This window comes from Chrysemys picta, chromosome 3, assembly GCF_011386835.1.
Source record: "Chrysemys picta bellii isolate R12L10 chromosome 3, ASM1138683v2, whole genome shotgun sequence".
NCBI classification, from domain to species: domain Eukaryota; kingdom Metazoa; phylum Chordata; order Testudines; family Emydidae; genus Chrysemys; species Chrysemys picta.
Genome location: NC_088793.1, coordinates 98657471 through 98673012, shown reverse-complemented (window position 1 = coordinate 98673012; position 15542 = coordinate 98657471). Strand labels below are relative to the sequence as shown.

General features: G+C 41.3%; 1 protein-coding gene across 21 annotated transcripts in view; it reads left to right on the top strand.

Moving 5' to 3' along the window:
- Window positions 1-1200: 1200 nt before the first annotated feature.
- The window catches only part of PTPRK (protein tyrosine phosphatase receptor type K), a 569400-nt gene continuing 555058 nt past the window's right edge, over window positions 1201-15542 (top strand). For 19 of the 21 annotated variants that reach the window (XM_065588559.1, XM_065588557.1, XM_005280229.5 and 16 more), the window contains exon 1: window positions 1207-1586. In XM_065588559.1, the coding sequence (XP_065444631.1) occupies window positions 1484-1586 (103 nt within the window). In that variant the 5' untranslated portion in view covers window positions 1207-1483. Of the gene's footprint in view, window positions 1587-1704; window positions 1743-15542 lie in introns of those variants that run through there. The other 2 variants (XM_065588560.1, XM_065588556.1) reach the window with 2 other exon arrangements.

Genomic DNA, 15542 nt, shown 5'->3' with positions numbered 1-15542 from the left:
TGAGTTCACACCTGTGTGTGCTTTGTATTTAAATAATGAGAAAATAATCTGCCATGTTGTGTTTCACCTGGTTTTGCTGTGAAACCATGAGTTTTGCAGGGTACAGAGGCAAACCTATCAACTGGCACAAGTTGGCTGGAAAGGGTTTTGAACCATAGTAAACCTTTTGATGAACCTGGGCTGAATTTCGGGCCTGTAACAAAACCTGTCTGTTTTCAGTGGTTTCAGGTTTTGTTGCAATCATTTCGTAACATCCCTAATTATAACTTACTATGCAACGAGGAAAACACTCTTCAGTAAGCAAGTTCACATTTAAAAATTGGGGGGAAATGTCATCTGGTGTAAATAAATGTGAACTCTGATGCCTTTACCTATTATTTCAAGTATTTTTAAGGGGCCTAATCCTGTGCCCATTCAAGTTAGTGGCAAAACTCCCACGGCATTCAGTGGTGCAGGAGGATCAGGATTTTACTGCATAGCATACATTAGGTCTGGGTCTTGTAAACAGCCACATTCCTGCTCTGGCACAGTCTTGTTAAAGTCAATGGGACAACACGTGGAAGAAAGGATCAGGCCCCTATATAGTACATATGGCGATAATTGAGTATATGGTTTATTTCAATGCCAATGCAGTTAAATAAGACTTAATGGCATTACAAGCTACATGTGTTGCCAGAGAATGTGTGTGTATATACACCCCCATCCCAATGATAACTGTATATAACAGACTGGCTCCAAAATGTGTCGAGCTTTGCATCTGCGGGTTTCATTGAAATAATACCCTCCTCCCTCCAGTACAATATTTATATTTTAAAATAAGAGGAACTCCAGCCAAAGCAAATCACTGAGAGTGTGGAATAAGTCTAACCCGTGGCTAGGATGATTCCGGTCTGCCAGTGTAGGGGCGAGTTTGTGATCCAGCCTCTTTCCCCTTTGTTCCCCTGGCTGGAGAAGAAAACAAACCGCGATCGCCCGAGACAGAAGCGTTCCCCATCTCTCTCTCCTGCTGAAACTGCACCCGCTGTCCGGGAGAGGAGGCTGCTACACGAGAGAGCCCGGGCCCCGGCGGCTCAAGCAGCAGCTGGTGTACCAGTGGCCGCCCGCCAGGCTGCATGTCCGCGTGTCTGCAGCAGGAGGCGCTGGCGGGCCCCGCTCTGGCGGCGTCTGGGCTCCGGGCTGGAGTCCCACATTCCCCCTGCCCAGCGCTGGGAACCAGAGGGTTTGACGTGCGCGCGCGGCTCCTCCCTCCCCTCTCGCAGAGCAGCAGCAAAGTAACTCTGGAGTTACTGGGAGCAGCCGCTGCCGAGCGTGGAAGCGCCGGGCTGGTGCTGCCCTCGGGGTGGTTCGGGGGCGGGCCCGAGGGCCGCGAAGGAGGAGGCGGTGGCGGCTGCAGCTGGGTGGGGGGTTCCCGGCGAGCCCTGCCTGCGGAACGTGCCGCTCGGGGCCAGCCCGCCTCTCTTCCCCAAACTTCTCCAAACTCGCCATGGAGCCGAGAGCCGGAGCCGCCGCCTGGCTGCCGCTGTTCGTCCTGCTGGCCGGCCCCTCACCGGCCCAGCTCGGAACAGCCCGAGCCCAATTCGCGGCAGGTAAGTGGCCCCGCAGGGGTTGCCCTGGGGAAAGAGCCCTCGGCGCCCACCAGCTGCGGAGGCGCCGGCCACGGGTGCACTGTTGCGCTGCGGGGGAGGGGGTGTGGTGTCCCGCTGCTTCGGGATCGGAGCAGCGGGAGGGGAGCTGGAGCTCAGGTAAGGAAGCGCCCCGGGCGGATAGTTGCCTTCAGCGTCCCGCTGCGGGCTGGGAAGGCGGCTTCCCCTGGGCAGAGCTGGCGGCGGCGCCCTGGAGGGGGCATTGTCTCGGGGTTCTCCCGCCGGAGCTGCGGGGCTCGTAGGGACTGGGCGTTCCAGCCCGGCTCGGTGTGTTCGCCTCCAGCAGCTCCCTTCCTCCTGGGCGCGGGGGGGCTCGCGCTCCCCCGAGCTCCGCACGGCGAGAAGGCAGGACTTGGGGGGCTCTCCGTGTCCAAGGGGATTTCACCGGCCTGCGCCTCCTTGCTGCGGTGCTTGGAGAGTGAGCAAGCGACTTGGGCATTTAAACGTCTCGTAAACTCTCTCCCTCTCCTCTAGCCAGTTTCCCAGGTAGCGTTTGTGCCGGAGCTGTTGCTGCTCCCTTTGTTCGTGGAACTTTCTCCTCTCCGGCCCCAGCGCTGGGGGAATATCCCCCTATGTTCTGGGCATTGGTGTAGTGTAGTTTATTTCCGTTCGGGCTAGTTCTCTACACACAGTAGGGTATCTGGGACGTAAAAGCAAATCAACCCGAAGTTTCCTGCGGTGGGGCTGGCCTCCCGGTCGTCTCCAAGAAGTGCGATCAGGAAAGGGTGGAAAAACCCAGCTGCAACTCTCAACTCTGGAATGCGAAGGGGTGGTGGCGGGTATTTGGCTGGGTTGTAACAATCCCAGTTCTAACAGCTTTAAGCCCCCACGCCCAGTCTTCCCCCGAAAGAGAGGGAGGGGGCTGCCAAAACACATTGGGCCATCGCAGTCTGATTTTTCTAAGCAAACAAGCTGCGCCCCGAATCAGGCTGAAATCTTCTTTCCCCTTACACTTCTGGTTGCCTGTATGTGTTGGGACAACTTTCCGAAGCGCTGTTGGGTTCTGCTATTTGCTCCTATGTGCGATGATAGCCCTCATAGTTTACCTGGTAAATAACAGGAGGGGTCCGGGTCAGGGATCTTCTGCCAAACTAAGAACTTTCCTGGCCAAGCTCCCACCTCCACATGTAACCACTTGAATGGTGACTTCCGCTCGGGGTGGGTTCGTTTGATTTTGCAGAAGAGGTAGTCAAAACGATGGGACCGTGGAAGAGTTCACATTTCAGAGGAGTGTATAGATTTTTGCTGTTGTTAGGATAACTGATGTAAGTTTACAATAACACCACAATGAAAACATGTGGGGATTGCCCAGTTTAAAAAACAAAGCAACACCAGAAGGGGGGTGCAGGTGGGGGAACCCAACCAGGGAGAGAGAGGTGAATATTTAGGTGGCAGCACATGCACAGAATGAGGTTCAGTCAAGCAAAGATGATGAAATACAGCATACAGAATAAAAGAGGTTCTGACCATGTTAGACAAGGCATGATATATGTGGAATGCAATTGCTGTGTTTAGTGTATGGTCAGATAGTATTATAGTAAACGTGCTGCATGCATCTCTACTGTAGGATGGAAATCACATTTTGGGCTGGTTTCTTCATGTGAAGCATTACCTATGAGAACAGTACAGAAGATTCTTGTTTCATCTCCCCTTGTCCTCTGCCGCCCCTTCCCCTCCGCGCCCCCCCCCTCCTTGGGTGCATGAGTTTGAAAAGATGTTTGGGCCCTATCCTATTGGGACCTTAGTTTGTTGATTGAAAATTTGAACTAGAACATTGTTATGATTGAAAGTATATGTATTCATGAGAATATGAAATACAGTTGTCATTGCAGCTGAAGTGTAAAATTTTAATTGTAAGAGAAAGGTGTTATTCTGTTCTCCTGAATACATTTCTTCCTCTTTGTTAGAAGATTTGAACCTTGTAATTTTCTTTTAATCAAGAAAGATGATAAGGTGAAGATGGAAGTTCTGCTGACATGCGCAGCTTGTGTTCTATGTGACTGACTTGGAGGTGTATAATAATTTCATATATGCTTACAGAAATTGCTAGCAAAGGTAAACACTGATGTATTATGTGTAAAGGTCTTCACTGGGGAAAAGAAAAGAGGAATACAAGATGTGCAGCACTTGTTTTCCTTACAGTTGATATTACAAGGCTGGCTAAAGTATTATGCTAAGGCAGAAAATACCTTTATGTATGCATCATACAATAGACATTAGACTGATTTGGCTATGGCAATATGAAATGACACTGACTTGACAGTGTCATATCAATGTTCTCTCTCTCTCATATATATATCTTTCTACTTCAAGAGCCTTGCTTTCACAAGCTTGTATATTTACATAGAAGTGTGGTCACTTGTGTGTCCTAGGCTCCCATTATATTTCATGTCTTAGAATGTGACATGAAACCCTTTTGGTATTTAACGGAGACCACAAAAAGTTGTCAGTACCTTAGAATTTCTAGTGAGTAGAAGAGAGTGTAGGATTCTAACAATAGGTAAAGCCTGGGTGAGTTGAAGAACCGCATCTGGAGAAAGACATGGGATTAATTTATTTCATAAACTGAGTATTTCAGTAGCTAATGCCTTCACTTTCTAGTGCTAAGCATAGGATGTGCTGATGTATTGTACTGATCAGAACTCCATCAATTAGAAGCCTGCTCAGTCAGACTCTTTTTAAAGGTTAGGATAAAAATACCATGTTCTGACAACATCAGCTACAAAATATGGAAGTTTAAGATTTTATGTTTATGCATCGTAATCAAGACACTTGTGGCTGAAAAGTCCTGTTAAATCACCGTGTCCATCCTGTCAGTGCAGGATTGTTCCTTACTGTGTATTTCCTGTATTTTCTTAGTCTAGTTTTGAATGTCCCAGTTTTAGTAAACCTATACACACTTAAAGCCCCTTAATTACTTCTGTTCTCTGAATTCTCTTCAGAATACTGACATCTTTCTTGTACCAAAGGATTCAAACGTATATGTAGTACACAAGGTGAGGGTGTACCCCTGCCATACAGACTTTCTCTCTAGCCCATGATGAGATGCCTCTGTCGTGCAGCCAAAGACACATCCACTTAGCTGCTGACTACCACCCCAAAGTTTTTAGCAGCATTACTGCTTTCTGAGTACATTCCTTTGACTGATTCCTGCTCCCCTCCCCATGTATTAGCCTGCCATTTTCAAGTTAAAGCTCATTCTAATTCCACTCAAGTTTCCTTTGTATTTGTATTCATACTCGCCGACTCATAAGAATTTAAAACAATGTTACTATTCATCCTTTCTTCCTGATTATTAATAAAGATGTTGACTCAATTTGGGTCTGCTACCAATATCTGAAGTACCCCACTGACACCTCTACAACATATCAGTCAAAATGATATTTTCTTTTGTTTTATGAGTCCTTCACACAGTTTTCAATCTATGAACAGTGGCCAGATCCAAGACAGTTTAAGTTAATATTCAGGTTGGATTGTGTGATGTGCTATATTACAGGGCTGGCCAAACTGTGGCCCACAATCTTTTTAAAAGCAGCCCTCCTCCAAATGGGTTTTGTGATGTCTGCATTCCCTCCCTATGTATTCTACGGAAGCACAGGGAAAGGAGATGAGGCGGAGCAAGTTAAAGAGAAATGCAGGGAAAATGAGAACAGCAAAGAAAAAAGAGCAAGATGGATTTTGAAAGGAAATAGCTACAGATGGAAATTTTCTCTGGTATATAATCCCCCCCATCATACATGAAATGACACATGGTGGGTGTCTAATTTTTTTCTTTGCAATGGTGCAGGCAGAAGCATTTTTAACAATTCCTGTCCCTTAGTATGCTGTTTCTGTATGCTGCTGCTTCTTTCCATCCTTCTTCTTTTTTAAGATGTAATGGGACATGGCCCTTCAACTTGGTATGTGCCTGTCACACTCTGGGCTAAAACATTCTGGCAGTGCCTGAAGTTCACAGAAGTCTAGCTATTTCATATACAGCACATTCTTCAATCTTGGATTTTTGCAGTTCAATAAGGAACTGATCAATTTTACAATTTGTTCATTATAAATAGATGCTGCTTAATGTTGTTAAATAGTAGCAGTTAGACTTTTTAAATTTTGAAAAAAAAAATTACTGGCTTTCATCTAGCTTTAATAGCAATATTATAATTATATTACCTGAGGTGATATCCATTACACCAGTTTATAATTTTATTTTATGTTAAATACAATACATTAGACTAAAATTCCTAGAGATGGATCAGCCTTGTATGCCTAAAGCTCTGAAATTTAAAATTTTATCTCACAGAACATGTTTTTAAATAGGGACAATTAAAACAACTTAAATATAAGGTCCTTGTATTTTAAAAGGTCAAGACTTTGTAAAATATATTACAGATTTAAGGAATGATCTTGCAAACTTTACATGGCAGTAGTCTCTACAAATTGGGACTCTCTGGATGAGCAAAGGCTAACTGTGTTAGGATTGCAGGATTAGGCCCTTGATTAACATGTTAATTTAAAGTTTTAATAGAATTTCTTTCTCAAAGAACTTTACTATCTTCAAAATCTGATATAGTAGAGCAACAGAAGTGTTATTTCTTTTATAAGGAATTTATAATAATCTAAGAGCTAAACTTGATATAGGGAAACATACCAAAATCTTTAGCCAGACTTAGTAAAATGAAATTAATATTTCATTTAATTGCAACCTCATATGACCCCCAGCTGTGTAATTCTGCCTTTGGTCCATTTGCAGGATTGGGACCATTATACTACATATTAAGGGTGAAATCCCTGTATTTTAATTAATATTTCATTTTTATCTCATTGTGTAAAAGGTTTAGGCAGTTACTAAAATATTTTTTAAAAATATTAGATTAAGAATTAAAAAGGTTTTTGAAACAAGAGTGACCCCTTAGTATTAAAGCAGCTAAAGTCTGGTTGGTATTTTCTTACTGATTATGTTCAAAGTTGTATGTAGTATACAGTCAAATGTTATATATACACTGTATGTGGATATAACATTTTAAAGAAGATTAAGATTTAAAAAAAAAAATTAAAAAACTGATAAACTGCTTAGGTGATGTTGTCATGGAATATATTTGCATTCTCCTTTGTATGTTGGTATCTCTTGTATGTGTGGTTGTTAATCCAAGGCCCCAATCTTGCATAATTATTTGGAGTAGTGGGGCCAAAATTAATGGACAAACTATTACGATTGTGAGCTGTGGATTAAGTTCCAGAGTGTAGTTTGTGTTAGCCAGACATTAGTGATACTTACCGATTAGTTTCCATCTATTAAAACTTTAAAACTTAGCTATCGTCTGAAATAATGGTGTTGCTTTACTATTCGTGGTGCATGCTTTTTTCATTAACATAGGTCATATGAACTGCTGGATGGGCAGAAAATGAGGCATATAATATTAAAGAATAATTTTGGTTATAAACCTTATAGCAGAAACTGTATTTCATTGATCAAGCGTAGAGCCCAAAACACATTCTTGCTGCTCCGATGTTGTACACCGTGTTTGGTGGTGAGCAGGAAAGGAGAATTATTTTTTCTGTTATTGCACATTGAGTGTATATGACTTTGAAGAACTATTAAAATGCTGTTGAAATAATAACATAGAATAAGTAATTTATACAAATGCCTGAGAGTAAAAAACCTGTTGCAATTAGGGTTGCCAGTTTTGGTTGGACATATTCCTGGAGGTTTCATCACATGACACAATCTTAATTCTTGGAGATTCCAGGACAAACCTGGAGGGATGGTAACACTAGCTGCAATGTTGCCTAAAATGATAGGTTCTTTATGCTTGCACAGCAGCAATATTATGTTAGAGGCCAAAGTTTATAGTTCTAGTTAAACAATATCCACCCACCTCCCAGGTTGCTTGTTGAATATTTATTTAATCTTTTCTTTATATGGGTGCTGAGCAATTCAGTAGACTCTTAAAGTAATTTTTTTTGAATTGTGGAGGGTAAGGTCACAGTTGACCATTGTGAGGTTTGTTGACACACTTAAGGAGTTCCATTTACTTTGTTTAGCACTTGGCAGGTAGTTGTGCAATTCAGTTGCTTTTGTTTGTTCAGGATGGGGGCGGGTTGGGGAAATTGATGTAAAAGTTTAGGGCACTGACACCATGGATCGGTTTGTATCCGAAGGAACAGTGGTGTTTCTTTGTTTTGCCTTTTGTTCTTGAAATTAATTTCCACAAAAGTTGTAGGTGTGTTTTTTCTTAACAAATCTCTAAGTGTGTTTAAATGGTCCATTTGCTCTGCTGTGTCCATTTCCATAGCCAAATCCGTCTGAGAGTCAAGATTTTGTCTTACTTTCAACAATTCACCAGCAGTTCTAAAATACTGAATAGATTCAAAGATACTGGCTGACACAGACAAATAACTTGAATTTTCTTGTTTTCAAGAACCGCCTGTCTCCCACCTGGCAGCAGTACGCAGAGCTGAGAATACATTGAGGTTGTGGACACTACCCCTCAGCTCTCTTTGAATTTAATTGCAACCTCATATGACCCCCAGCTGTGTAATTCTGCCTTTGGTCCATTTGCAGGATTGGGACCATTATACTACATATTAAGGGTGAAATCCCTGTATTTTAAGAGTGAGATTCCTCATTTCAGGAACTTCTATCCCAAATGTAAAAGTTCTTTCAGTGAAAGTCTTGGTTTATTGGCTGTCATGTTTTTAAAACAAAACAAATACTTTCAACTTTCCAGAATCAGTGAGAGATTTTATCCAGCAAAACAAAGAATTAAACCCTCAATTTTTATAGACTCAAAAAGTACGTATCAAAACTTTTAAAATTTGTTTTCTGGGAACACACATTAGTTTTTACACTTAAAAACTGTTTTAAATCTCATCTGAGAAATACAGAATATATTGATTTACAGCTATTCTACATGCCTTGAGAGAGGTTTTTTTTTTATGGGTTTGGTTGACATAATACCATGGCAATGCATATTGGCATAGCCATAACCCTGTTTTGTCAGTGAAGTAATTGAGTAACATATTTATGGAATGATTATACTATTGAGCTTGGATCTAAGCTTGCTATCCTGTAAAGACTACATTCTTGGTAGTAAGTGGCTGCAGGATTGAGCCCTGAAATATGTGAATTTGTAAGCATGTGGTTTAATACTGCTACAATTCCCAGAAAATCATACAATTGTCTAGATTAATTGAAAAATGCAATATTTTCCCACTCTCCCAACTGTCTCACTTTGGGTACTTATGAATTATGAATTAGGCCTTTGTTTTAAAGCCAAAATTTATCTCTTCTGTAATTTAATGGAGGCATATTCATGTTATTTTTACTGTACATTGAATACGATATTTACACTGACTGGTTGAGTTGTATGCTGTGTGTGAAATATAGATATAGATATATCACTCCCTTACTGTAATAACAAAGCAAAACCATACTGCTAGCTTTGAAGATAACTGGCAGAGAAAAATGCCATGACAAAACAAATTTGATTCTAATTAAAATAACTTCTAACAGCTTCTGATAAATTATGTCCTTTGTGGAGTGGAAACACTAAATTTTATAAATGTTGTAGCTTTTAATTATGATTATTGCTAAGTAGCATTTCTATGTATTATTTTTTTCTATAGTTTTTAGTAGCTTGGCTTAAAATACCTATTGACTTTAAGTGCTTACATCATCCTAAGGGTATGTTTATACAGAAGCTGGGAGTGTGCTAGCATGCTAAAAATGGCAGCATGGCCACAGCGACTCAGGCTAGTCAGTTGAGCACAAACCTGAACGACCCTGTGGGTAAATACTCATGTGGCTAGCCCGTGCTGCCATCTATGCCACTGTAGTCAAATTGCTATTTTTAGCATACTGGCTGAAGCAGAGCTAACATCTGTCTACCTGCACTAAGGAGCAAGCTCCCAGCTACTGTGTAGACATACCTTACAGTTGATAAGCACAAGTGCCTTAATACTTGAATGTTTCACTCAGTGGTTCCTGCTATCCCATCAAGAGTGGCATGTGAAAATTACAAAAACTGGGTCATTTTCATCCTGTATCTGTTGGTGGTAATAGAACAATTCTTCCACTTGTAACAGCTTGTCATTTGGTATCTTAGGGTTTGCATGGTGATTGTGGGATTAAAATCAGAATGGGAGACTAGATATATCTTTGCAATTCTTGAGGCTTCCTCCTGATACTGTCTCTGTGAGAGAGTATAGCTGAATTTCTTTCTCACCTTCTTATATAATACAGGGGTAAGTGTGATTTTTAGCAGTGAGACAGCAGTCAGTACTTAGTAGAAGGGTAAGTCATCAAAACCTAGTAATGTAAAGTGTAGAAGGCAATTTTATATTTTGTACAATTGCTAACCTCCGATTTCCCTCTGAAAGCACAATTTCTGTATTTTCTCTATTTTCCTTCCTGTGGAGGAGGGCTTCTTTAGAGTGGCATGTTGAGAGATGAATATTACCTTGTTGTAAGTGACCTGCAAATAAATATATATAATAGGCTTCTGCCTCTTTACTGCTTTAGAGATGAAAAAGGCCTGAAAGATGTGGGTCTATTTGTTCCCCTCTGCTTGTTTTTTTTTAACCTTTAGAAATACAAGGAATGACAACTTTGATCTTCCCAGGTTTTGCGGGAGGACTTCTGAAGGGCCTTGGAAGATAAATATTGTTAATTCTTGCACCTTAAGTGAAGGGAGAAGATGTTGAGTCATAGATGTCCTTTCTGTGAACTGTTAGTCACTGAAGTTAAGCAGGTATTAAATGGCAAAGAAATAAACATAATTAATCCACAGTTAAGGTTGCTTGGTGATAATTCATGCCCTTCCAGAACATGAAGTACAGCAAAACTCAAATTTATGAAAACCGGGAAATACAGAATTGAGGAACATGTCCTTGTAATGTTACCTCTGCCCCCCTAGAGCAGGCAATAAGCACTGTGAATTATCTGCATGTACTGCAGCTGCATTCAGGGTGTGAACTGGTGCTTATTGGATGGTGGAGGCAGTGGGTGGAACAGGTAGCTAAGAGATTTGTTTGTTCATTGAAGAGATGGGGATTAGCTTGAAGAGCCAGAGCTGTGATTATGATATGAAGAGATCAGGGTTTGTGCCCAGTACGTGTCTGAGTAAAGGAAAGGGAGCATGTGTATCTTGACAAGCTATTGCAAAATTGTACAGGTTGTCTCAGTATCAAGGTATGGGGGTGGAATGGGGGAGCTGTTTTTACCACCATAATTAGATCAGTAATGACGTAGGATATGAGAGAAGTCTCCGGGTTTAGTAATGGGTAAGAGAAAGTATAGGTTTAGATGGTATCCTGTGAGATAGTGTGAAGAGTTGTTAAATTTCCCAAACGTGGTATTTTGTCATGAAAGTAGACTAGGGGCAGGTCTACAGTTAAAATGCTGCAGCAAAGATTCTACCTACACGGATGGGAGGGCTTCTCCCATCAGCACAGGTACTCCACATCCCCAAGAGGCAGTAGCTACGTCGACGGAGAATTCTCTCATCAACCTTGTGCTGTCTATATTGGAAGTTAGATCGGTTTAACTACATTGCTCAGGGATGTGAATTTTTAACACCCCTGAGTAACATAGTTATACATACCAATTTCCTAGTGTACACCTGGCCTAAGTGGTGGAGGGTAGGGTAGGTTCAGGTTGCGTCTTTCCTTTACAGTGAAAATGCAGAGTGAAAGTATGGGTGTTTTGGAGCTCTCAGAGAGGGCAGAGTTAAGGTTGTGTGGGTGTGTACTTTAACCCTGTGTTTCTTGGTTTTCACAAGTTTGAATGGTGCAGTTCTGGAAGGGCATGAACTATTGCTGGGCAACCTTACCTCTAGACTGTAGGTCTATTGTGAGCAAGGGCATGAAACAATGAGCAAAGCATTAATTTACAGGAGCCTTGTCAATATGTAAAAGATGTAGCTAGTTGAAAAGAAATAGTAGGATAGTAAATGTGTGATAACTTGCAGCTGTGGTTTAGCATTTAATGCAGCATGTGAACAGCTCATGATCTAGATGAGAATTGGCTACAAAAACTGGTAGACCAACTGTAAAGTGTGTGATACAATGTATTAAGTGTAAGCATGTGTATAAACTGATTCATGATTATGTACATTGAATGTGTGGTACATCTATACCCACCCCCACACTTGAGTCTGATTAATTTATTGGAGCTTTGCTGTATGCCAAATAAAAAATCCTGAGTGACCAAATCTGGAGTTGAACTGAGTTTTTGGGAAGTTGATGGGAAAGAGGTCTCGGAGGAAATCCCAAAGTAGGTTAATGAAGTTTTTTTTGCCATTTTAATTTTATAGTTCTTTGAGCAGACAGAAAAATGGTGTTGGTACAAGGTGGTGGTCACTGAGGCAGTAGTAATTATCATGTACGTGTGCAGTTCAGACACTCCTGTGGTAAAGTAATACCTAGCTCTTACAGAGCCTTTTTCATCAGTAGATTTCAAGAAGAGAAACATCATTAATTTCTCCATCTGTACAAAGAGAATAAGGGATAGAGAGGTGAACTGACTTGGCCAAAGTCATTCAGTGAGCTAGTGGCACAGCTGGAAATAGAGCTAGGTTTTCTGAGTTCCAGTCCACTGTTCTCTCTAGTAGGCCCACACAGTTGCTATGTGATTCCAAGTGCCCTCCCTTCCTTCTCCCCTCCTCCCCCCATCCTTTGTTACAGTGGAATGGTAAAAGTGGTCTTGCTTTGAAATATTTGGAGAATGTGGTTTCCAACAGCTGGTGAGAGAAATCTCAGGTCTGGTCTATGTACGTCCCAAGAAGTTGGCAGTTTTTATTACGTGGTGGTTATGGTAACTTTAAGCATAGAATCGTAGAAATGTAGGATGGAAGGGACTTTGATAGGTCATCTAGTCCAGTCCCACGAACTGAGGCAGGATTAAGTATTATTTAGACCATCCCTGACAGATGTTTGTCTACCCTGTTTTTAAAAATCTCCAGTGATGGAGATTACTAGGTAATTTGTTCCAGTGCTTAACAGCCTTACCTCTAGGAAGTTTTTCCTTATGTCTAACCTAAATCTCTTTTGCTGCAATTTAAGCCCATTATTTCTTGTTTCGTCCTCAGTTTATAAGGAGGACAATTTATCACCCTCTTTATAACAACCTTTTACATCCTTGAAGACTGTTAACATGTTCCTCCTCAGTCTTATCTAGACTAAACAAACTCTTGTAGATCATGTTTTCTAGACCTTTAATCATTTTTGTTGCTTTCCTCAGGATTTTCTCCAATTTATCTGCAACTTTCCTGAGGTGTGGTGTCCAGAACAGTGTGATCTATTGGTGCGTGAGCCTTGGAACTGCTTGGCAATTGCCTAACTGGAGAACCGAACTCTTCAGTTAATAATGAATTTTGGCTTCCCCCAAAGAAATAGTGGGTGGCATGCCCTCTCTTGGGATAACTTGAGCATTTGAGACCCTGATGTGATTATCTCAGTCCGGGTGTGGTCTCTTCCTGTGAGCAAAAACAGTTACAAAAACATGTCAACTTCAGGAAAAGCTGTTTCTTTCAGGAGGCTGTATCTTAGGAACCACTTAGTCAGATGGCTCCAAATTTGGATCACTAACCAAACCTCAGACCCTCATTGGGCACACCAAATGTTAAGGCAGTCTGGGCAAAAAGAAAGCTGATCTTAACCTTAACTCTAGTAGAATTTGTGCTCCACTGTAATACACAGTATGAGTGAAGCCCACTTCTCCTTTCCATTGCTCAGCTTTCTCTACCTTGGCTCCTATGATTAAGTCACTTCATTAATTCTCTAGTTTCTTTAGGCTAGATGGGACCTGAATTTCTGATGTAAAAAAACAAGTCCAAGGGGAAAAAAATCCCTTTGAAAGGAAATCCTCCAAAATAATCCTGAACAAATCTTTCAGCCTTTCCTTAAAGAAGCAAAAAGGGCACAAGCCCAACTTTTTTATTGCCCCCTGCTATTAGTAGTCCATCCTAAAATGTACCAGGAACTGAATTGGTGGTAATGCACAAAACTACAAACTAGGGCCTCAATGCTTATGTACATGAGTAGTTGGGGTGGGCCATGAGGGGGGTGGTTCAGCTCAGTAGGACTACTTGTATTAAGTTATTCACTGGCAGGATCAGGACATAGCTATTTCCTCACTCAAACATCTTTCAATTTCTTTTTTAGTCTAAAAGATAACTCTGTTTTCAAAGCAAGGAACAACTGCTTTAGTTGTGGATGAAAGCAAAGCTCTATTAATGGCATAACCATTGGATTGCTGAATGGGTTGAAACAAAGCTCATTCTGAAAGGGAACATAATTTCATTTGTTGAAATGACATAATTAGTCTGGTGCAATATAGATAATCTAGGGTGAAGACAAAAGGGAAGGAGAATTCCTTTGGTTACAAGTTTACTATTTAAGCCCTGTATAAGACTTTGGCAATGGGTAGTAGACTTTGGCAATGGGTAGTATTTTTAGTATTGGTGGTGAATGTCAAACGCAATTTAAATCAATAAATATGTTCAGGCTGTTTAGCCTGTTTGTTTTTCTTTGGCAAAGATGTTGGTTTAAGCCTTTATGCTATCTTGCATGAGTGGGGGAGAAGAGCCCACGTACTTCTTAAAGAGTTGATTATTCTCTACCTTGAAACATTGCTTTGAAGTCCTCCTATATCCACTTGGGCTAAGGACTAGATGGGATTCTTTTCAGGGCCTGTTCACCGCTCTCCATGAGGTCATGCTTGAGGTATGGACTGCTTTCAAATTCACAGTCCCTCCAAATAATGAGTCAGACCCCACAACTGGTTTGTATGTCCTGTGGTTGCATAACAGCATTAGGCAGCTGGGTCAGTTTATACACCATTTAAACCACATTCAAGCATATGTACTTAACCATTTTTTTGGTATTCCACACTTCAGTTCTTTCCTCTATATCAATGTGTTGCATTTCTGCGGCTTTGTTTACACTACAGAGCTTACAGCGGCACAGCTGTACTGATGCAGCTGTGTTGCCGTAAGATCTCTCGTATAGCCACTCTATTCTGACAGGAAAGCTCTCCCGTTGACATAATTAAACCAGCCCCAAGGAGCAGCGGTAGCTATGTCTGTGGGCCTCTCCTACCGACATAGCACTATGCACACTACCACTTATGCCGGCATAATTTACGTTGCTCCTGGGTGTGGTTTTTTTCACACTCCTGAACATCATAAATTTGCTGACATAAGTGGTAGTGTAGACATGGCCCAATTAAAGCTACATTTCTTCTGTTGGTTTATTTGCATTTCTCTCAGTTGTGGAATAAGGAATCGTGTTGAGTGATCAGTAAGTCTTTGGGGGTGATTATCACAGTATGCCCATTTAGAGTAGAGAGAGAGTGCCCACGTGTTTCTTACATGGGTGTACGTTATCTGTAAATTGACAGAAACCTTGTATAGAGTTTGTGGCTTGTGGGCTACATGATGATCCTGTGAATCTGGAAGAATTGAATATATAATTATTAATGGCATTTGTGGACCTTAGAAATACTGACATAATCAGATAGATGGTTGTGCACAATAATAGTATCCAGATGCTAACTATAAACCTCTCATCACTGACTGCTGAGTACAGAAATGAAAACAATAAGTATTAGGTTTGTTTGTGTTTCAAAAGTCCATATTTCATGGAAAGTAAAATATGGCAAAATACTTTCTTACAAGTATACTGTCTTTCCTTCCCTTAGTTACTTACCCAAGGAAAGCATCGTAAGATAAACTGTGAAGGTCAGCATAATTCTGTGACAATAGAAGTTAATATGATTAGAAAAATCTTTAAAATGGAACAGTGTACATGATGCATTGAGCGGAGAAATCTGTGTTTGAGTATGAAGCAATCAGCTTCAGTACTGATGATTAAGAAGCTTTAGGCAACCCCCCTCCCCTTGTTTTAATTAGC